General features: G+C 46.5%; 1 protein-coding gene across 2 annotated transcripts in view; it reads left to right on the top strand.

The window, feature by feature from the left end:
* Positions 1-20,599, top strand: part of COG5 (component of oligomeric golgi complex 5) — a 375,810-nt gene that overhangs the window by 343,593 nt on the left and 11,618 nt on the right. For both annotated transcript variants that reach the window (XM_062174782.1, XM_062216926.1), the window contains exons 18-19: positions 4,307-4,544; positions 11,042-11,118. In XM_062174782.1, the coding sequence (XP_062030766.1) occupies positions 4,307-4,544; positions 11,042-11,118 (315 nt within the window). The remainder of the gene's footprint in view (positions 1-4,306; positions 4,545-11,041; positions 11,119-20,599) is intronic.

Genomic DNA, 20,599 nt, shown 5'->3' with positions numbered 1-20,599 from the left:
GGAGCCAGGAACTCAATCCGGATCTCCCACAAGGGTAGCAGGGTCCCCGGCACTTGGGCCGTCTGCTGCTACTTTCCCAGGCACATTAGCCAGGAGCTGTATTGGAAGTGGAGCAACCACTAGGGCTGCTCATATGGGATGAGCCATTGGGGCTCATATGGGATGCCAGCATAACATGCATCAGTTTAGTCCACTATGCTTCAACTCCAGCACCTAGAATTAACATTCTTGGGCTAATCCTATAAAGTATGAGAAAACACTATATGTTTGGTAGAGCATAAGATGTTATGAAAGACCAACTATGTGTTGCATATAAAGAGACTCACCTCACCATTAAGGACCCTCATAAACCAAAAATGAAGATATGGAAAAAGGGAACCCATGCAAATGGAAACCAAAAGACAACAGAAGTACCTATACTTACATCAGACAAAATAACTTTTAAGTCAAAAAATGTCAGAGAAGACAGAGAAAGTCATTATACAAAGGATTCTGTTCATCAAGTGATTGTACTAATTATAAGGGGGGCTGGCATTGTGGCTTAGCTAATTAAGCTTCTGCCTGCAGTGCCAGCATTTAGAAAAGCAGCAGAAGATGGCCTGAGTGCTTGGACCCCTGTAACTACATGGGAGACTCATAAGAAGCTCCTGGCTCCTGCCTTTGGCCTGGCCCAGCCCTGGCTATTGTGGCCATTTGGGGAGTGAACCAGGGGCTGAAAGATCTCTCTCTGTTCTTTCTTTTTCTTTCCTTCTCTCTCTGTATCACTGCCTTTCAAATAAATAAATAAATCTTTAAAAAAATAATTATCAGCACATACATACCCAACATCAGAGCACACAAATATTAATAAATGTGAAGAGAATAGTAGAAGACAGCAGTACCCCACTTTCAATGATGAGTGGATTATCCAGATAGGAAATTAATAAGGAAACATTGAACTTTGTCGTATGTATCTACCAGACATACACAAAACATCTACCATAAACTAGTAGAACACAGCTTTTTCTCAAACAAGCATGGAACATTCTTCAGGATGGGTCACATATTAGATCACAAAACAAATCTCAAGAAATTTGAGAAGATTGAAATTGCATTAAGTATCTTTTCTGATTACAACAGTACGATACTAGAAATCGGCAAAAGGAGAACTCCTAGAATGTCCACAATGTGTGTAAAAATTAACATACTCCCAATCAATGGGTCAAAGAAAAAACCAAAAGGAAAATTTTTAAGTATCTTAAGACAAATGAATATGTAAATACAGCATACTAAAACTTAAGGAATGCAGCAAAAGATTTCTAAAAAGGAAATTTATAGTAATAAACATCTTTCTTCAAAAAAGAAAGAGATCTCAACCTAACATTTTACCTCCAGAAACTAGAAAAATGAGAACAAATTAAACCCAAAGTTAGCTGAAGGGAGGCAATAACAAGGAACAGAGCAGAAATAAATGGTGTAGAGACAAGATAAGCAACAGAAAAACTTTGAAATAGGAGCTAATTTTTTGGAAAAGGTACACAGAATTGATAAACTCTTACCCTAGACTAAGAAAAAAATATTCAAACTCAGAAATTAAAAAGGAGACATTATAGCTGATACCACAGAAGTACAAAGAATGATAGAAAATTACTATGAATAATTGACTGTGTACCAACCAATCAGATAACCTGCAAGAAATCACACATGTCAGAATGGTTTTTATCAAAAATACAAAATAGGAACAGACCTTTGGCACGGCAGTTAAGCTGTTGCTTGGCAGTGCACATCCCATGTGGGAGTGCCTGCATTCGAGTTCCTGGTCTGCTTCCCATTCCAGCTTCCTGCTGATGCACCCCCTGGAAGGCAGCAATGATGGCTCGGGTACCTAGGACCCTGCCAGCATGTGCGACCTGGGTGGCGTCTGGGCTCTCAGCTTCAGCTAGCACAGCCCTGGCTGTTGAGGGCGTTTCAGAAATCTCGATCTCTGTCTGTCTTTTTCTCTGCCTTTCAAATAGGTAAATGAAGGTAAGAGAATTTTTTTTAAGCTTTATTTACTTATTTGAAAGAGTTACACAAAGAGAGAAGGAGAGAGAGAGAAAGAGAGGTCTTCCATCCACTGACTCACTCCTCAATTGGCCACAAAGGCTGTGCTAATCCAAAGCCAGGAGCCAGGAGCCTTTTCCAGGGCTCCCACACAGGTGCAGGGGTCCAAGGAGTTGGGCCATCTTCTGCTTTCCCAGGCCATAGCAGAAAGCTGGATCAGAAGTGGAGCACCTGGGTCTTGAACCGGCACCCATATGGGATGCCAACACTGCAGGCAGTGGCTTTACCTGCTACACCACAGCACCGGCCCCAAGTGAATTTTTTAAAAAAGAAATTATCTGAAGCAAAAAAATAAATGTTAGTGAGGATGTAGAGAAAAAGAAATTCTTGTACACTGTTGGTGAAATTTTAATTAGTACAGTAATTATAGAAAACTGTATGGAAGTTCTTTGACAAAACTAAAAATAAAATTACCATATGATCCAGCTAACCCACTTCTGAGTGTAGATCCTAAGGACTTGAAATAAGTGTGTGAAAGTACTCATGTGTCCGTTGCAGCATTATGTACAGTAGCCAAGTTAAGGAATCACACTAAGTGTCCATTTTTATTCATCCATTGATGGACACTTAGTGTGGTTCCTTAACTTGGCTACTGTGCATAATGCTGCATATGGTATATGTATGTAATATACTATTAAGTCTTCAAAAAAGAGGAAATGCTGTCTAATGCAGCCGTGGATGAAACTGGAGGACATCCTGTTAAGTGAAATAAGCCAAACACCTAAAAGCAAACACCGCATATATTCCCAGCAGTGTACGGAATCCACAACAATAGAACTCATAGAGGGTCTAGGGACTGGGAGTTGACAGTAGGGGAGATGGTGGTCAAAGGATACAAGTTGCAGTTAGGAGGAGTAAATAATTATTTAAAATGATCAGTATGTTAATTGGCTCCGTTCAGTCATTCCACACCATGTATATATATCATAGCTAAATACCTTGCAATTACACAGTATTATAGTATGTTGAAAATTACATTCAAATTTTAAAAATTAATTTAAAAAAAGTAGGAAGAAGAGCAGGAGAACCATTTTTTACAACTTGACTTTTTGGACTAACAGAACCTGAATCAAGCCAGCTGTGTAGTGGTCTGAATCAGCCAGAGCCCCGTGACTCACCATGGTTCCCTCCACCCACGGGGAAGCCCACCCTGTGGTGACACCATGTGCCCTTCAGTGGCCTTGCAGCCGTTAGGACATTCCTTCTTAACCTGAACACCATCCCTTCCTCTTAGAACAGAAGCCTGATTTCCTTATTTGTTTCTGCTTTTAGGGTTGGAGAACCTCTGGTTAGCATCCTATTTATAGTAACCGTTGCTGTATTTGAAGATAATTAGGTTCACCTCATTATCTTACTCTAGGAATTTTAGTTAGGTCTGTTGTTCCCTTTAGACCATCGTGTTTTTCTACGTCATTCTCAGAATATGAAAGCACTTAACTTGCTTTCTGAAGCAATTCAGCTTTATGTAGCTAATGATCTCATCTATTAGACAATATCAGGTGATTTCTAATTTTGGTATAATTCTTGTTCCTATAAATATTTCACATTCTTTTAATATATTCTTTAAAGGGCGATTATAAGCATTTATAAATTATAAATAGTGTATCCTCGAGCATCAGCTGGCATCATCTGCTGAGCCAAATTAAAGCTTCTCCAAACCTCTTCATCTGGAGGGAGAAACTGCACACCATGTGTATTGTTACATAACTGGTTCTACAGTCAGAATTCTGCTGTGCGACTGATCTGATTAAACAGCGCAAGAGCAAAGATGTCCTTGCCAGGAGTTTGTTTGGAGAAGGCAGCGTTTTCTGTCGTTTCAGAGTGTAAAATGCTATTTCAGGGTCCGTGATTGATGCACTCACTAAGCAGGCAAACTTTGTAGAATAGATGGAAGTGGTGAGGCCAGCGAGTGCGGACAGATTCATGAGATCCAGCTGGACAGATAGTTATCCATTTCGTTCTTAATCGTATTCAGGTACATGGATTCTAAAGCTCCTTCAGCAATCCTTCCAGCTATTACAATAGCTACGCTATTGGTAGCTACAGCCTTTAGAGTATCATTTAAACATTGTCTTGTGTTCTTTGATTCTTGGCAAAAACAAAGGGTGCTTTGTACACCATTGGGGGAAAAGTTGCGCAGGACTGAAGTAGCCACCAGAGGTGGGGCATGGGAGAGTGCAGTTGAGCGCACTGGTGCTGAGAACAGCCGCTTGTTCTTTCGCAGGTCGGTGTCCGGCTCAGGAAAGCCCGACGTTCCTTGTTCTCTGTACATGAAGGAGCTGCAGGGTTTCATTGCCCGAGTTATGAGTGACTACTTCAAACACTTCGAATGCTCAGATTTTGTCTTTGACAACACGGAAGCTATTGCCCAACGAGCAATTGAGCTTTTTATCCGCAATGCTAGTCTCATAAGACCTCTTGGTGAAGGTGGGAAAATGCGACTTGCTGCTGATTTTGCACAGGTAAATGAATGCATAGCTACAAAGGGAAAATGTTTGGTGTCAATATTACCTATTAAGTAAAATGCTAAATATGTATTCGTCCATGTTTTTATAAGTAGTAGAATAAAGAAAGTAAATCCACTTAAATTTAATTGGTAAAAGGAGAAAAAGGAGAGCTTAAAGACACTTTTAATGAAATAGTTTGTTTTTTGTATGAGTAGTTAACAAAAAAATCATCCCACATCTTTGCTGTTTCAAGGTCAAGGTGAAGTAGCTCATTGCCCAGGAACACAGTTATTTTCCATTTTTGCATACTGTGGGGCCTTTTCACTATTTCTCTAGGTTAGTACTCTAGGTTAGTACTGGTGAAAGTAGTTCACTGGCCGGCGCCGTGGCTTAACAGGCTAATCCTCCGCCTTGCGGCACCGGCACACCAGGTTCTAGTCCCGGTTGGGGCGCCGGATTCTATCCCGGTTGCCCCTCTTCCAGGCCAACTCTCTGCTATGGCCCGGGAAGGCAGTGGAGGATGGCCCAAGTCCTTGGGCCCTGCACCTGCATGGGAGACCAGGAGAAGTGCCTGGCTCCTGCCTTCAGATCAGCGCGATGCGCCGGCCGCAGCGGCCATTGGAGGGTGAACCAACGGCAAAAAGGAACACCTTTCTCTCTGTCTCTCTCTCACTATCCACTCTGCCTGTCAAAAAAAAACAAAAAAACAAAAAACGAAAGTAGTTCACTGACCTTGCTGGAAAATGATATTTGCAATGAAATAACCTTTCAGACAGTGGAAAGGGAGTTCCTGTGTGAACAGAAAGAATTCCACTACGTCTGTTATCCTGGCCCCATTATATCTGGCCCCATTCCAAGACTGTGTTCAGTGCACTGAAGTGCACGGTGGATCAGGGGAACATGCCATCTGACTACTTGGTCTTTCTCTGTTAAGGAGAGTACACTTGTCAGTGGCTAGCCTTGAAATTATTCCAAGCTACCTAGTAAGTATGACATCGAATGGCAATTAAACTAGCAGAACCATAATCAAATCTTATAGAAAGATGTTTTTCTTTTTTTAGTCTTATGTTAAAATCATTTCAACAGCAACAAAGGCAAAAAAAAAAAAAAGGAAACACCTCAAACAAAAACTTTGATTAAAAGATTCAGACACAGAGATGATTCTTATTTGTGTAGCATGTCAAGGGTGAAATCATTTTTTAAGCCTTTCAAAGCTGTTAGCTTTACTAGTCTAAATAGTTGTTCAAGCCAAATCCTCCTTGCTTATAGAGATAAATGTTTAACATCAGTACTTATTCCTGGGTATCTGGCAGGGCAGGGTCAGAGGTGGGGGGAGAGGTTGTCTGCGCTAAGGAAGGGGCCTGGGTGGGTTGCATTTCCCAGGGTTATGGTTGTCAGCTTGCTGGAACAGGTGCACTTACACAAAGGAGCAGGGAACACAAACCACAAACCTTCAGCTTCAACTCTGCATGTGTACTGATCCAGCAGTTAGTCATTTTCTTCCCCAGATAATATGCTTGAGGCCGCTAGACCACAGGAAGTCTTCCTTTGGGAAATACGCTATTGGTAGCTACAGCGTGAAAATAAGGGTTTCAGTGTTACCATTCATATGACCTTTTCCATTTCTGTCAGCTTCTTCCGGAGGCACCTGTACGTTTAAAGAGGATTAGACATGACTTTTGTCCGACTTGTCTTTCGCCAGGGTTACAGGCTGGGATCCACTCTTGCTTATTAATTATGTTGTAAGCTGTGCTCTGGTGGGTCTCTGTTCTCTTCTTTCCCTCTCCTCCTGATTTTGTTTTTCTTTTCCTGTCCTCTCCTCTCCCTGGGGCTCCCACCCCCACCGGCTTATTTGCATTCTGCTCCAGCTGGCTCTTGAGTCACTTTCCTGGAGGCAGCACTTCAAGTCCAATTAGAGTGGCAGCCGAGCAGGCGATGGCCAAAATGAGAGTGCTGTAGGAGAGAGGCTTGCTGTTCTGGGTTTTTATTTTAATGATGTGTTCCCTTATGAGACTTGAAAGATGGAAAGTATCGTCCTTTAGCTCTTGCTGCTGCAGCTAGCCACCTGCTCAGGATGCACAAGGGCCGGCAGCAGGGGCCGGCTTCCACCCTGCAAAATCTGCACGATTCACAACTGTTCTTGACGTTGCTGCATTCTGAAGACTTGCTGCTGAACAAACCGAACTTTCCCCGGTCCCTTGCCTCAAGACAGTTAAAACCCCTCAGTCAGCAGCGCTGACTCGGGCCGTCCACACGCAGCAGCGACTCGGTGGTGAGAGTGTATTTCCCAGCCCTGCGGTAGACGGTGGGTTACTGCCTTCCGTGTGGTCAGTTCCTCTGTACCGCAGCATGCCCCAGTTTCAGAGGCATCACCCCCTCCCACTGCTCACCTTGGGATTGGCTGCATGCCTGTGGGTCATGGGCACAGGAGGGCAGGTGGCAGCGCTAGCACAGGTGGTCATATTGACGATCAGGAACTTTGGCAAGCACCCAGCTGTTCTGTCAGGATCCTCCCCACCCCCATTTTGAAAAATTAGATTTTGAATTTGAAGTTTGGGGTGGATTTTTTTTTTTTTTTATTTCATTTGGTTTCTTGCCACAATGCAATTATATGATGCTGCACCTCAGCTTTCAGAACTGTACTTCAGCTGAAAATGTTTTTCTGGGTTCAGTCAAAACATTCAAATAGCATCGCCTTGACATTTATATTCATGACAGGCATCACCTGGGGCTGAGAAAGCCTTCCAACTGCCTGATTATTGAGGGTTCTGCCAATTTGTATCCAAAATTAAACAAAGCCATGGAGGTCGCTGAACTCAAGAATGGACAATCACCCTGGGAGGTTGAAAAGTGTTCTTGGGATAAAAATGCTGCTCTGCTGACGTTGGTCACAGGGCGAGAAGGAGCTCAAGAAGGGACCAGGAGACCTGAGGGTTTCGGTTGTCTGGCTGCAGATGATGCTCTATGGTGAGGGGACCTTTGAGAGCCTCGCCATGCCCCGGGTCGCCGGTGCAGGGCAGGAACATGGTTGCAGGGTGCCATCTGGAGGGCTTGTGGTGCAGGAAGTGCCAGCATCCTGTCCCCTTAGGATCCAGGTCATGGGCAGGAGGTGCTTTCCTTCAGGTAATTAATTCCCTGCTGTGGCCACATGGTCTTGGTGTCTACACTGATCACACAGCAGTTCTGGAAGCTGTGAGCTTGTCCCCAGCCATGGGGGTCCTCCTGAGTGGGAGTCCATGTGACGCACTGGCCGCCCTGCCCTCCCCCGCTTCCCTGAGGGAAAGATGGCTGTTGGAGTTGGCCTCCAGTCTCTCAGTGGTTCTCCTGGCCATTTCTATTTTAGGCCTGCTGGTGCCTTTTAAGTCTCCCTTGATGTGTCTCTTTCACTTGATGCCTGAGAATTGTCATTTCTATTATGATTCTGCTTGCCTTTTCTTCTGAACAATGTCAGGGCAGGGGTGCCCTGGGAGTGCCCAGGGATGCCCTGTGGTTAACCAAATGTCCATAGTAGATAAAGGAGCAGCCAGTAATTAGCTCCCAGCCCTGCGGCTGACTGCTCCCTCCCTCCGCCTTGGCCACTTTCTGTCCATAGCCATTGCACAGTTACCTCCTTCCTCTAAAACAGACACTCCTGTCCTTGAAAACATGGCCCTCATGGTTTCATGGAACCCTGGCAGAAAAAAATGATGTTCGGTACCCTGGAAGTCCTTGATGGATGAGAAATTTATTTTAGACATTTAACATTTTAAAGCTGCCCCATGGCACAGTAGTCTTCCACACTGTTAGAGATTTCACAGCCCCACGCTGTCATGTAGCAGCTCCTCCTTTGTGTTAACATTTCACCCCGCTCACATGCTAATGCAGGGGTTGTTGGTTTGGTCTTTGAGGACAACCCACTGGGGCGGTTGAAAACAAAATGACAAAAACTTTCATGAGAAATACATCACATTGAAGTGTGTAAAACCTCATACACACACACACAACCTTATGAGTGGAATTAACAAATCAAAAGATACATGATCATATTTTCACTTTGTGGCCGTTTTCCTTACATCTTGAAAAAAACCAGAAACTCCCACCCAGTGAATAAACAGGTCCCGGGGAACAGCCCGTCTCCCACTGCCTTTTGAGTAAAGAACGCTGGCTCATAGCAGTTCTGTTATGTGGTATTGGCAAAAATCCTGACTTTTTCTTCTTTACATTTTTCTTTTCCTGTGTAATTTGTTTGTCAGTGTTTGGGAGAGTTTTCCATCCACTCGAGGTTTCTGTCTAGGACAAACAGTGTGCACTCTGTGTCTTTGGTACATTGAGATTAACCTGGCCCTGTTCACCTTGAGACTGTCTCAAGAAAGCTGCCCACCAATTCTCCCTGGATATTTGGTTCTTACATTTGGTAGAGCTCTTACCATTTTGCGTAGTAATAATCTTACGTGTGTAAATATTTCTGTCAGAGAAAGAGAAGCACAAGCTCTCTCATCCACTGGTTACTTCCCTGAATGCTGGGTCAGGCCAAAGCCAGGACTTGGGCACTCAATCCAGGTCTCCCACATGTGTGATAGGAACTCAGTGACGAGCCGTTGTCTGTGCCTCACAGGGCACACATTAGTAGAAGGGTGGAATTGGGAGTGAAGCTGGGACTTGGACCCAACCGCTCTGATATGGAACCATGAACATCTCAAGCTAGGTCTTTTATTATTTATTTTATTAAGATTTATTTATCCATTTGAAAGGCAGAGTGACAGAGACAGAGGGAAAGACAGAAGTTCTTCCATCCTCTGGTTCACTTCCCAAATGGCCACAACACAGACCAGAAGCCCAAAACTCCAACCAGGTTTCCCACATGGGTGGCAGAGGCCCAAGTACTTGGACCATCTTCTGCCTTCCCAGGCACATAGCCGGAATCTGGATTGGAAGCAGAGCAGCCAGGACTAGAAAATCATTTTTTTAACACCAATAATAATTGCTGGCATTTAGTGAGCACTTATGTGCTGTGCACATTATGGAGTTATCTTTCACTTGGCACAATTCTAGTAAGTAGGTACTACTATTGCCATTTTACAGGTGGGAGAACTGAGACTTATAACTTGTCCAGGGTCATAAAACTAGCAGCTACAGATTTGGATTTCCTGGGGCTCCAGAGTTGGTGCTTTTCATCACTGAGTTACATTGATATAAAAGAATTGTCATCATCTATGTTGAATATAAAAAACGTTCTGAGGATGGGTGTTTGACCTAGCAGTGAAGATGCCGGTTAGGACACCCTGCATCCCATAGCAGTGGGTGTGCGTTCAATTCCCGGCTCTGGCTCCTAACGCTAGATTCTACTAATGCAGACCCTGGAAGGCAACACTTTTGGCTCAAGTGCTTGAGTTCCTGCCACTCATACGGGAGACCTGGATTCCGTTTTCAACTCTTAGCTTCAGCCTGGCCCAGCTCCAGGTGTTGCAGGCATTTGTGGAGTGAACCAGTGGATGGGAACTCCATCTATCTGACTGTCTCTCTGTTTCTAAACAAATAAACATTGGGGCCAGCGCTGTGGCTTAGCAGGCTAAACTACTGCCTGTAGTGCTGGCATCCTTTATGGGCTGCTGATCAAGTCCTGGATGCTCCACTTCCAGTCCAGTTTCCACCTAATGTGCCTGGGAAAGCAGTGGAAGATGGACCCAACACCCCTGTGGGAAACCCAGAGGAAGTTCCTGGCTCCTGCCCTGCTCAGCCCCAGCCATTACTGCCATTTGAGGAGTGAACCAATGGATGGAAAGCTCTTTCTCTCTTCCTGTGTATCTCTATCTCTCCCCCTATAAATCTGCTTTTCAAATAAATAAAATCTTAATAAATAAATAGGGCTGGTGCTGTGGTGTAGCAGGTAAGGTTGCTGCCTGCAGTGCCAACATCCCATATGGGCACCGGCTTGAGGCCCGGCTGCTCCACTTCCAATCCATCTCTCTGCTATGGCCTGGGAAAGCAGTAGAGGATGGCCCAAGTCCTTGAGCCCCTGCATCCACGTGGGAAGACCCAGAGGAAGCTCCTGGCTCCTGGCTTCGGATCAGCGCAACTCCAGTCATTGCGGCCAATTGGAGAGTGAACCAGCAGATGGAAGATCTCTCTCTCTCTCTCTCTCTCTGCCTCTCCTCTCTCTCTGTAACTCTGACTTTCAAATAAATATTTTTTTTAAAAAAAAATAAGTAAACAGACTTACGATGCCTACTTAAAATGCATGTACACAGTTTTATAGACCTTTCTTTTTCAGTGGAGAAACTATCTAAATTTCTTCCTGGTAAATAACAAAAAGCATCTTTTCTGTTTCCATGAAGGGATTACCTCGTTGTACGCTCTTTTATGCAAAGGTTGTCTAAGTCACTTCTTTGCCGTGAGTTTAGTCGGCTCTCAGAATGTGCCTCACGGTCTAGATAACCTTGGGTTTACTGCGGCTGCAGCCACGATCAGGCAGGTCCCTCATTGACCTTGGGATGCCGCCCTGGAGCGCTGCAGAGTGTCTTCTGATGTTTCAGATGGAGCTGGCTGTGGGTCCCTTCTGCAGACGAGTCTCGGACTTAGGGAAGTCCTATCGGATGCTGAGGTCGTTCAGGTAAGACTATTTCTTAGTTAATATGTTTGTATTCTGTTAGTAAATAAATCTTCCTCCTCCATTTAAGGCGGAAATGTATAAAATTGCCAGTGTTCATCCATGTATGACTTAAAATAATGACAGTTTCATTTGAGTCATCTTGAGAGGTATTATTCTAATTAGAAACCCTCATAGGATTATGTGCATTGACTAATAAGTTAGTGGGTGTTTTTTTTTTCTCCTGTTTGAGTGAGCTACAAATCACAAGGTTGGGCTGGTCAGTTTTACTGTGCTATTCCTAGGGAGCTGTTTTATTTTGCTTCCCATTCTTACAGGAATGCACTGACTAATAATGCCAGGCAGTTCATGATCATATGGGTGTCTTTTTTTCTGAGATGTTCATGTGTTTCTGTATCGTTTTTCACCCAGTCTGCTTCTACAAAGGTTATGTTCCAAGAGAAGGATGTCAGAACCACTGAATGGAGTATTTATAAAACCTGTAGTGATGAAATGCAGGCAGTGACTATGAATGTAGTAGATAACCTAGACTAATGCAATTGAGCACAGAATTTAAATTGAGTTTCCCAGAAACCAATTCAGAAAGAGACGAAGAGCCAATTCATACTTAATGATTTTAGATTCTACCAATTTAACAGAGAAAAATTCTTCACTTAAATAGGTTTTTATCAATTCAAATCTTACAAAATAGTGAAAAACTCAGTGATTGAGGTCTTCTATAGCAGACTCCAGGCAATAAGGAGAGGTTATTCATATGGCTTTTTAAATTTATTTTAAGATTTTTTTTTTTAATTTAAAAGAGTTACAGAGAGGCAGAGGCAGGGAGAGAGAGAGAGAGAGGTCTTCTATCTGCTGGTACATCCCCCAGATGGCTGCGATGGCCAGAACTGTGCCAGTCTGGAGCCAGGAACCTGGATCTGTGACCAAGCTGTGACCACAGCTCCTGGTGTGTGCTTCAGTGAACCAAGAGCATGGTGGTCTCTGCCTGTGTTTCTGTGCAGATCAGGTCGGAGTACAGCCCTCTAAAAGGGCCTCCATACTGGAAATGAAGAGGACACGTTCACAGGAGTCCTCTAATTAACTGCTTTGCTCTCTTGCGTCATCAGGCTTTGGTGGGAGAAAACCCAGTGGTGTAACCTAGGAAATAGACCCCAGTGGTGTTGGTGGAGAGGGCGCCCCATCCTTTACCTTGCCCATTTGTCATCAGCAAAGGGTTTTTGTTTTTTATTTTTTAATGCTGACACAGGAGCCTAAATGTTATTTTCTCCGAAATGAAGGATCACAAACTGTACAGAGATCCCAAATCCTTCAGAAACCTTCTTTGGATCAGTTCCCATCTTGTGAGAAATGGTTGTTTTTATTTAATCTTCATTTTCCTTTTTTTTTTCTTTCATTCTGTTAAGAAGTGCTTATTTTGCTGAAGCCATGCAGGTGGCAGCTTTACCCGCTATGCCACAGCGCCAGCCCCTAGGTGGTTAGTTTTGTTAGTCCCAAGACGTGTGTTTAGTTGTTTATTGCATGTATATGTCTTAGAATCATGCTTGATTTGCCTGTTTGCTGGTGCAGAATGACCTTTATCCAAACAACGTTAAAGTTATATCATTGTATGAAGATACCAGTTCTGAGGGTTTCACCTAAGACCAATACTGCTAGAAGCCAGTGGGTTTGGAAAATTTCAGTGCACCCTCCCGGTTGTCACACAAGAAGAATAAAGGAACATTTTGACATTTGGGCAACACCTTCCTAGTATCTTTCTATGGAATCAAGAATTAATCATTGACCAATTACAATTTTTAAAAATCCTATACTTTTAAAAAAGATTGATTTATTTGAAAGAGTTACAGGAAGAGGAAGAGTCAGCAAGAGAGAAGGAGAGCTCTTCCAGCCCTGATCACTCCCCACATAATGGCAGTGACCAGAGCTGGGCCAGGCCAAACTCAGAAACCTGGGTTCCATCCGAGTCCCCATGCAAGTGGCAGAGACTCAAGCACTTGGGCCATCTTCTGTTGCTTTCACAGGTGCTTCAGCAGGGAGCTACACTGGAAGTGGAGTAGCAGGACTCAAACCAGCACTTAAATGGGATGCCTGGGTCACAGGCGGCTGCTTAACCCACTATGCCACAATGCTGGCCCCAAATCCTAGTTTTTACCTAGCTTTCCATGGTGTAATAGTGAACCTGGATGGATTTCAAACTTTTGACCATGGCTCACAGTAAGAGATACTTTGTATTGCAATTTGCCTGCAAACATGCAAAACCCTCAAACCTATGTTCATACACATGCAAACCCATATGTATGTTTTATGAAACAGTAATTCCTCTTGTTTTATGTGCTATTCTCTGGCATTTCTATTTCATTTGATGCTTTCAATTCTATTAATGACCCAGGTATTGTGCTAGTTTGCATCCGACAGTTTTTCAACTTAAAAGATTTATTACTTTACTTGAGAGGCATAATTACAGAGGGAGAGACAAAGAGAGAGGTCTTCCACACACTGGTTCACTCCCCAAACAGCTGCGACAGCTCTAGTTAGACTGATCCGAAGCCAGGAGCTTCTTCTGGGTCTCCCATGCCGGCCATGCAGGGCCCAAACACTTGAGCCATCTTCTGCTTTCCTAGGCCATCAGCAGGGAGCTGAATCGGAAATGGACATCTGGGACTTGAACGGACACCCATATGGGATGCTGGCCCCACAGGCAGGCCTACTAAGTCACAGCACTGGCCCTTGTTCTCAACTTATTCATGGGGCCCTTAACTCTTGAACTCAAAGGCTCTCATAACAGGGAGCAGAGGGTTTTTTTGTTTGGTTGGTTTTTGTTTTGTTTTGTTTTTCCATTCTACAGAGTATGAAGTGTTTTGTTTTGTTTTGTTTTGACAGGCAGAGTGGACAGTGAGAGAGAGAGACAGAGGGAAAGGTCTTCTTTTTGCCATTGGTTCACATTCCAATGGCCGGCGCTCTGCAGCCGGCGCACTGCGCTGATCCGAAGGCAGGAGCCAGGTGCTTCTCCTGGTCTCCCATGGGGTGCAGGGCCCAAGCACTTGGGCCATCCTCCACTGCACTTCCGGGCCACAGAAGAGAGCTGGCCTGGAAGAGGGGCAACCGGGACAGAATCCGGCGCCCCGACCGGGACTAGAACCCGGTGTGCCGGCGCCACAAGGCAGAGGATTAGCCTGTTGAGCCGCGGCGCCGGCCCAGAGTATGAAGTTTTTAATGCATTTTTTGCCTGTGATTCTGGTACCCCTGAATTTCCCCTGAATTTGTAGATGTTTCCTTAGGTCCTAAGGCTTTGGGCACGTAAGAATAATTATGTTTTGCCTATGGATGATCTCCATAGTTTGAATTAATTGAAAAATTCTAACAGACAGTTGACCTGGGAGAGCTCACCTGTGTGCAGGGGCTAGACAGGAGTCAGTCACAACAGAGCAATCGGTATTCTAATGGCCGAGTCATAAGCAGCCCTCTGTTTTGCCTACCTGCAAAACCTTGGTCTGTGTCTACTCCAGAGTTAGTCCCCGGGCAGTTGCAGTGAGGGCTCCACTCCTGTTAATATGCGCACTTCCCTCTGTGCTGTGACAAGAAGTAGGCAGCGTCTACCATGCATGTGGTCCACCTCGGCCTTGTTGTGGGTCTCCTTGTCAAAGGTTCTGAATGACACCAAAGCCAGCTGAGTGGCAGGCAGTCGGGAATCGGCTACATAGAATGCCACATTTTTCCCATCAGATGTATGCCACCATTAATGGTTATATTGTTAGCCAGTGTCTAACAACATGGAAAAATCCTTAATGCATCATCAAATGAGAAGACAGGCTACTCAGCGTGCATGATGTGATGCTTACTATTTTTTTTAAAAATAATATTAGGTGTTTGTATGAAGAAAAAAAGGCAAACATAAAAATTTTATCTTGGGGCCGGCGCTGTGGCACAGCAGGTTAAAGCTCTGGCCTGAAGTGCCGGCATCCCAAATGGACGCTGGTTCTAGTCCCAGCTGCTCCTCTTCCAATCCAGTTCTCTGCTGTGGCCTGGGAAAGCAGGAGAAGATGGCCCAAGCCCTTGGACCTCTGCACCCACATGGGAGACCCGGAAGAAGCTCCTGGCTCCTGGCTTTGGATCAGCGTAGGTCCGGCTGTTGCAGCCATCTGGGGAGTGAACCAGCAGATGGAGGACCTCTCTCTCTGTCTTTACCTCTCTCTGTAACTCTGTCTTTCAAATAAATAAAATAAATCTTTAAAAAAAAATATTTATCTTGAATAGTGGAATTGTCATTAATGATTTTTCTTTTCGAGTTTTATTTTTCAAGTTTTTTGCCTTATTTTTATAGACAGAAAAGTCAGTAAATGTTATTCTTAAATTCCATTTGCATTGTTTTCTCATGTAACAATAACAAAGGAGTGAAAAAACCATGTAAGATATACCAAAACATTGCCCCAAAAAAGGGGGCGAGAGGCCAGGAAAGCAGACAGCCAGACAGCCCAGGCCAGCAGATTGCCATGCCCGTGGAGGGCTGTGCAAGGCGATGGTGCCGGCCAGAGAGTCCCCGGCTGCAACCCCAGCTGCAGCATCACCACACACACACACTCACATACTCACTCACACCCAGACCCTGTCTCTCTGATCCACACAGTCAGGCCTAGGCCCAGGCCCAGGCCTTCTTAGCAAGCACTCCCTTCCCCTGTCAGGCTGCCATCCGCCGCAGGGCACCTGCTTCCCGGCAGTAATTGGAGTGGACTGTCGATTCAGCCAGCAAGCTTCTCGCATACATTTGCATGAGAGCTGCTCCGGCAGGCAGCAGGAATCTGTTTGTGCCCAAGACAGAGCGCTGCCTCAGACAGCTGCTGACATTAGCCACTTGCCCCTGGGCACACGTGTCAGAGCTGCTGCAGCCCTGTCTTTGTCCGGCCCTCTGCAGTGTGGCATCATCCCCTCAGTCCTGTTCGTGAGGCTGTCGCCTTCACGGCCCCTGGCCAGAGGTCTGGAAGCTCTGGGCTTTGACATTGTCAGTGCAGATCTTTGTGAGGCAAAGGACACAGAAGGGACCAAATGCCCTTCAGCAGCTCAGGGACACAGGTCCTGCCTTCGGGCTGGCCCCACCACCTTTGTCCCCCATGATGCCCACAGCCTGCTCTGCTGGAAGCTTCGTTACCATCCAGGTTTAATGAGAGAGCAGAGGGAACTGTCGAGAGAGGGACCACGTTAGGACGGAGCGTGGAGAGCTAGGATGCAGCATGTGTGCCAGCTGTTTGTAGTTGTAGGAGCTGGGCGGGGCCCCGGGTGGCAGTTTGTGGTGTTGGTGCACCCACGCGTCCCGGTACAAACCTCCATGCCCACATGTTTGCAGAGGGGCAACAAGGCCGCCTCAGCAGCTTCTGTGTTTAGCACTTTGACCACTAAGACCCCAGCTATGTTCTGTGCTTCCTCTCCACTCGTGAGCTGGTAACTGGCTCCCTGATGTTTCTGGATTGTCAGTCCCAGGTCTCTGATCCCAGCGTGGCCCGCCTCTTGGTGCATTGGTTTGATTTCTGCTGGCTGCTCCCACGGGGGGCTGCGGGCACCCAGGGAGCCACGCCAGTTGAACAGTTAGTTATGGCAACTGTGGTCAGTTCTGTTTGGCTAGTGCTTCTCCTGAGCCCTCCCAGCACATATGAGTTCAGTGCACCCACCACGAGGCAGCCAGCATGGGGAAGTGGCTGGGGCTGCGCAGCGAGGAGTGGGAGAACCGAGAGCCTGTGCTGGTGACCGCAGTAATGTGCTCCTGTTCCAGAAGGTTCTGTCTGCTTTCCCGACTGATCCTGCAGCAGCATGGGAATGTTTGCATGCGTCATCAAGGAAAATGTCAGAAAGCGTAGAAGTGAATTCAAGCCCCTCACCTGGCTGGCAGCTTCCCGTTGCTGAAAACCCTCCCTGCCCCAGGCCCCCAGACACCCAGGCAGCGCACCAGGCCCGCTCAGCCTGATGGACGTGTTTATTCCTGGCCAGCGGCTGCTTGAACCCCTGGCCTGCTTTGCTACCTGCTCTGTGGGGACAGGCAGCGTTGCCTCTGAGAACAAACCCTTCCTAACTTCCGTATGCGGAGCTCTGCTTTACTGAAGCCATCGGCCTGTGCGTCATTCTCTCCAGGGACCCCCATGCCCCTCATGCTACAGAACCGGGCCTCCCTAGCGGCCTGCGGCTCCTGCAGGCCTGCAGCGCTGTTGTCTTCTCCCAGAGCCCTGCTCTGTCCTGAGCAGGCAGGAAGGTCATCTGCACTCTGTCCCACTCCCTCCTGCCGCCTTCCCCAGGCCTTCGGCAAGGGGAGCTTAGGAGTAGGGCGGTGCCAGGCCAGTGACACTGGGTGTGGACGCAGGAGCAGCAGGACTTGTCTCTTGCTGCACTTGGCTTTCGGAGTACCGACAGCTGCACAGCTGTGAATCTTCCCGGCTTGAAATGTGGTTTTTCTAGTGGGACCTACTACTTGACTAATTCACACTCCCTCTGGCCAAAAAGTTTCACCCTGAAAGTGCTGCTGTATTTAAAGAATATTACTCTCGAAGGATGATTTTGTGGTATTCAGGGCGTCTGAGTTTTATAAAACCTTGATTAGTTTTCTTTTGTTCCATAAAACTCTGCAGATGCTGGTTTTGTTTTTGTCTGGCCAGCATCTCAGATTCCACCTGGAACCAGGAGAGGGGAGGGCTCAGGTTATGCTCCCGCAGCCTCCTAAACCTAGCAGCAAAAATAGGGTCTGCGTTTGATGTTCAGGTGGCTGTGTCAGTGAGGCACGGCACAGAATTCAATCCAGAGTGGCTCTTCCTGGCTCTCTTGGCAGTCCTGGTCGTGCCAGTGCGGAAGATGCGGCCTCGTCATAGAAACGGCTGCTGTGATGACTCAGCTCAGAAGGGACCCGTGACTGACCAGAAAATCCCATTTTCAAGCAAGCTGGTCGTCACTGGCCCAGCTTCTGCGGGCATCTCAGGAGCAAACCCCATGTGTGCAAGGCCGCCAGGGCGGCACGTCTGCGTCCTGTGTACATGTGTCCAGGTCGTTCTCGCCCCATCTCTCCCTTCTTGTCCCTCTGCCTTTTCTGCCCTTCTCTGTGTCCTTGTATCAATGCGGGTTTGCATCTAGAATGTATTGGTGGAAAATAAAGACACAAATACTCCAACCTGCCACGTAAGGTAATTTCTATAGGTAAGTTTCAGATTTGGCTTTTAACTTCCTGAAGCCAAAGATAAAAGAAGAACAGAATCAAGTACCTCATTCTCATCATCAGAAAGAAGACAAATGGCAGGTTTTAAAGAGAGTGGAACATTTCTTAGCATTTAATTTTAAAGGACTCCCACTGATAGCTCTACTGGGATTTTCTTGTATGTGATCAGTTTCTCAGCCACTTGTCACTCCAAGAATTTTTTCATCTTTGATTTTGGCTGGTTTATCATGTGACTCTTTGAACTCCTCTTTGGGTTGTGTTTGGTTGGAAACCTTTATGTGTTCTTCACCTGGATTTTGGCATCTTTCCCCACATTTCAGCGATTAGTTTTCTTGGTCCATTTGTACAAATTTGAAAGGCAGAGGGAGAAATATCTTCCATCTGGTGGTTTACCCCGTGCTGAGCCAGTGCTCCCTGGCAGGCGAGACAGGAGGCGGCTTCCTGCGACGTGTCTTGGGTTGCAAGGGAGCCTGGGTGTCCCACTGCTGGCTCTTTTCCAGCCTTGGAAGTCATAGGCCTCGGGACCCCTCTGTGTGCGGTACTCAGAAGGCTGGCGCAGAGGGAGACCGCTCACCTTACGTGAGGTCCACACGTGTCCAGCACAATCGTGCTGTTAGCTGGGGACCACGGTTGAACTTTGCGCCGAGGAGTGAAGCCTGGGACCTCCTCTTCTGCCATCTTGCTGGCCTCACCCTGTGGAAGGCTTTATCCTGGGCCCGACCCCCAGCAGTTGCTGTGAGTCAGCTGTCGGTGCTGTTGATGGTTACGATGGTGATGTTGGTAGAACTGGGAGCTCTCACTTTCATGAGAGAAGGACTTACAGGGGTGCCGCAGACCAAACCAAACCCCCTCAGCGGCGCTTTCATGCTTGGGCAGGTGCTGTTTGGAACACTGGAACGATCTGGGCCTTGACGGTTATCGTGGCGAGTGTCCCACCTTCTCATTGTGGCCACACGAAGTCTGTGCCTCGACTCCCATACAATGTCTGGTTTGCAGCTTTCTGGCAACTGACAATGTGAATAAAGTATTTCTCTGGGGGCTGGCGTTGTGCCGTAGCGGGTGAAGCTGCTACGCTGTGATACCCGCATCACCTCTGGGTACTGATTCCAATCCCGGCTGCTCCACTTCGGATCCAGCTCCCTGCTAGTGGCCTGAGAAAGGCAGCAGAAGGTGGCCAAGTGCCGGGCCCCTGCCACCCACGTGGGAGACCCAGGTGAAGCCCCCGACTTCGGCCTAGCCCAGCCCTGGCTGTTGTGACCATGTGGGGAGTGAAACAGTGAATGGAAGATCTCTCTGTCTCTCCTTCTCTCTCAGTAACTCTGACTTTCAAATAAGTAAATAAATAAATACTTTTTAATCTAATGAAAGTGTTTTCCCAATAATTAAAAATAGATAACAAAATAATGTTATTTGATAAAACAGATGAAATTAGAAAAATCCCTGTCAGAGTTAGTGTTTGTGGGACAGACAATATGAAGACATTTTTTTCTAATATCTGGATCCAATGCCAAACAGCTGTGTGTTGAGCGCACTACTGACTGCTGACTTCAAAACCTTTTCACTGGGGCGGGCGCTGCTGCCGCCGGTTAAGATGCTGCGTGGGATGGCCACGTCCCACATCGGTAGGCCTGGGTTCCGGTACTGGCGTGGCTTCTGGTCCCAGCTTCCTGCTAATGTGAACCCTGGGAAGCTGCAGGTGACGGCTCAAGTAGGCGGATCCCTCCCACCTGCATGGGAGACCGGGATCAAGTTTCCGGCTCCTGACTTCAGCCTGGTGTAGGCATTTAGGAAGTAAACGAGTAAATGCTACACCGGTCAGTCAACATCCGTGTCTGTCTGTCTGTCTGTCTCTGCCTTTCAAATACATACATACGTCATTAGTGTAAGGCAGACATTTGCCCCTCTGTTTTATACAGGCCTTTGTAGATTCGTAGATGGTCCAGTGTAGGTGGCGTAAAGGCAGAGACCAGGCTCCGTCATTACTGTCCATCAAGCTGTGGTGCGGGCATCCTGCCCCTGAGACTTAACCTTCAGTAGCTCCCGGCTTGTGATCAGCTCTTGCCCGTCAGCACTCAAAGCCAAAGACAGATGAATAACGGCTTGTCATCCTTGGCAGGCTTGTGCACGAGGTGGGAGTTTGGGGGTAGCGGAGCGGATTGGCCTGCACAGCCCTCTTGTAAAATTGTGGACAGGCCGTGTTAGAGAGGAGCAACATCAGCTGCTTGGTGACTCAGCAGATGCAGCTTTATGTAGACAAATATGTAATTGCTGTTTTGAAAAGTTGAGTAGAAAATATTTGAA

Source organism: Lepus europaeus, chromosome 1 (genome assembly GCF_033115175.1).
Source record: "Lepus europaeus isolate LE1 chromosome 1, mLepTim1.pri, whole genome shotgun sequence".
NCBI lineage: Eukaryota > Metazoa > Chordata > Mammalia > Lagomorpha > Leporidae > Lepus > Lepus europaeus.
This window is presented reverse-complemented; position numbering and strand designations above follow the sequence as displayed.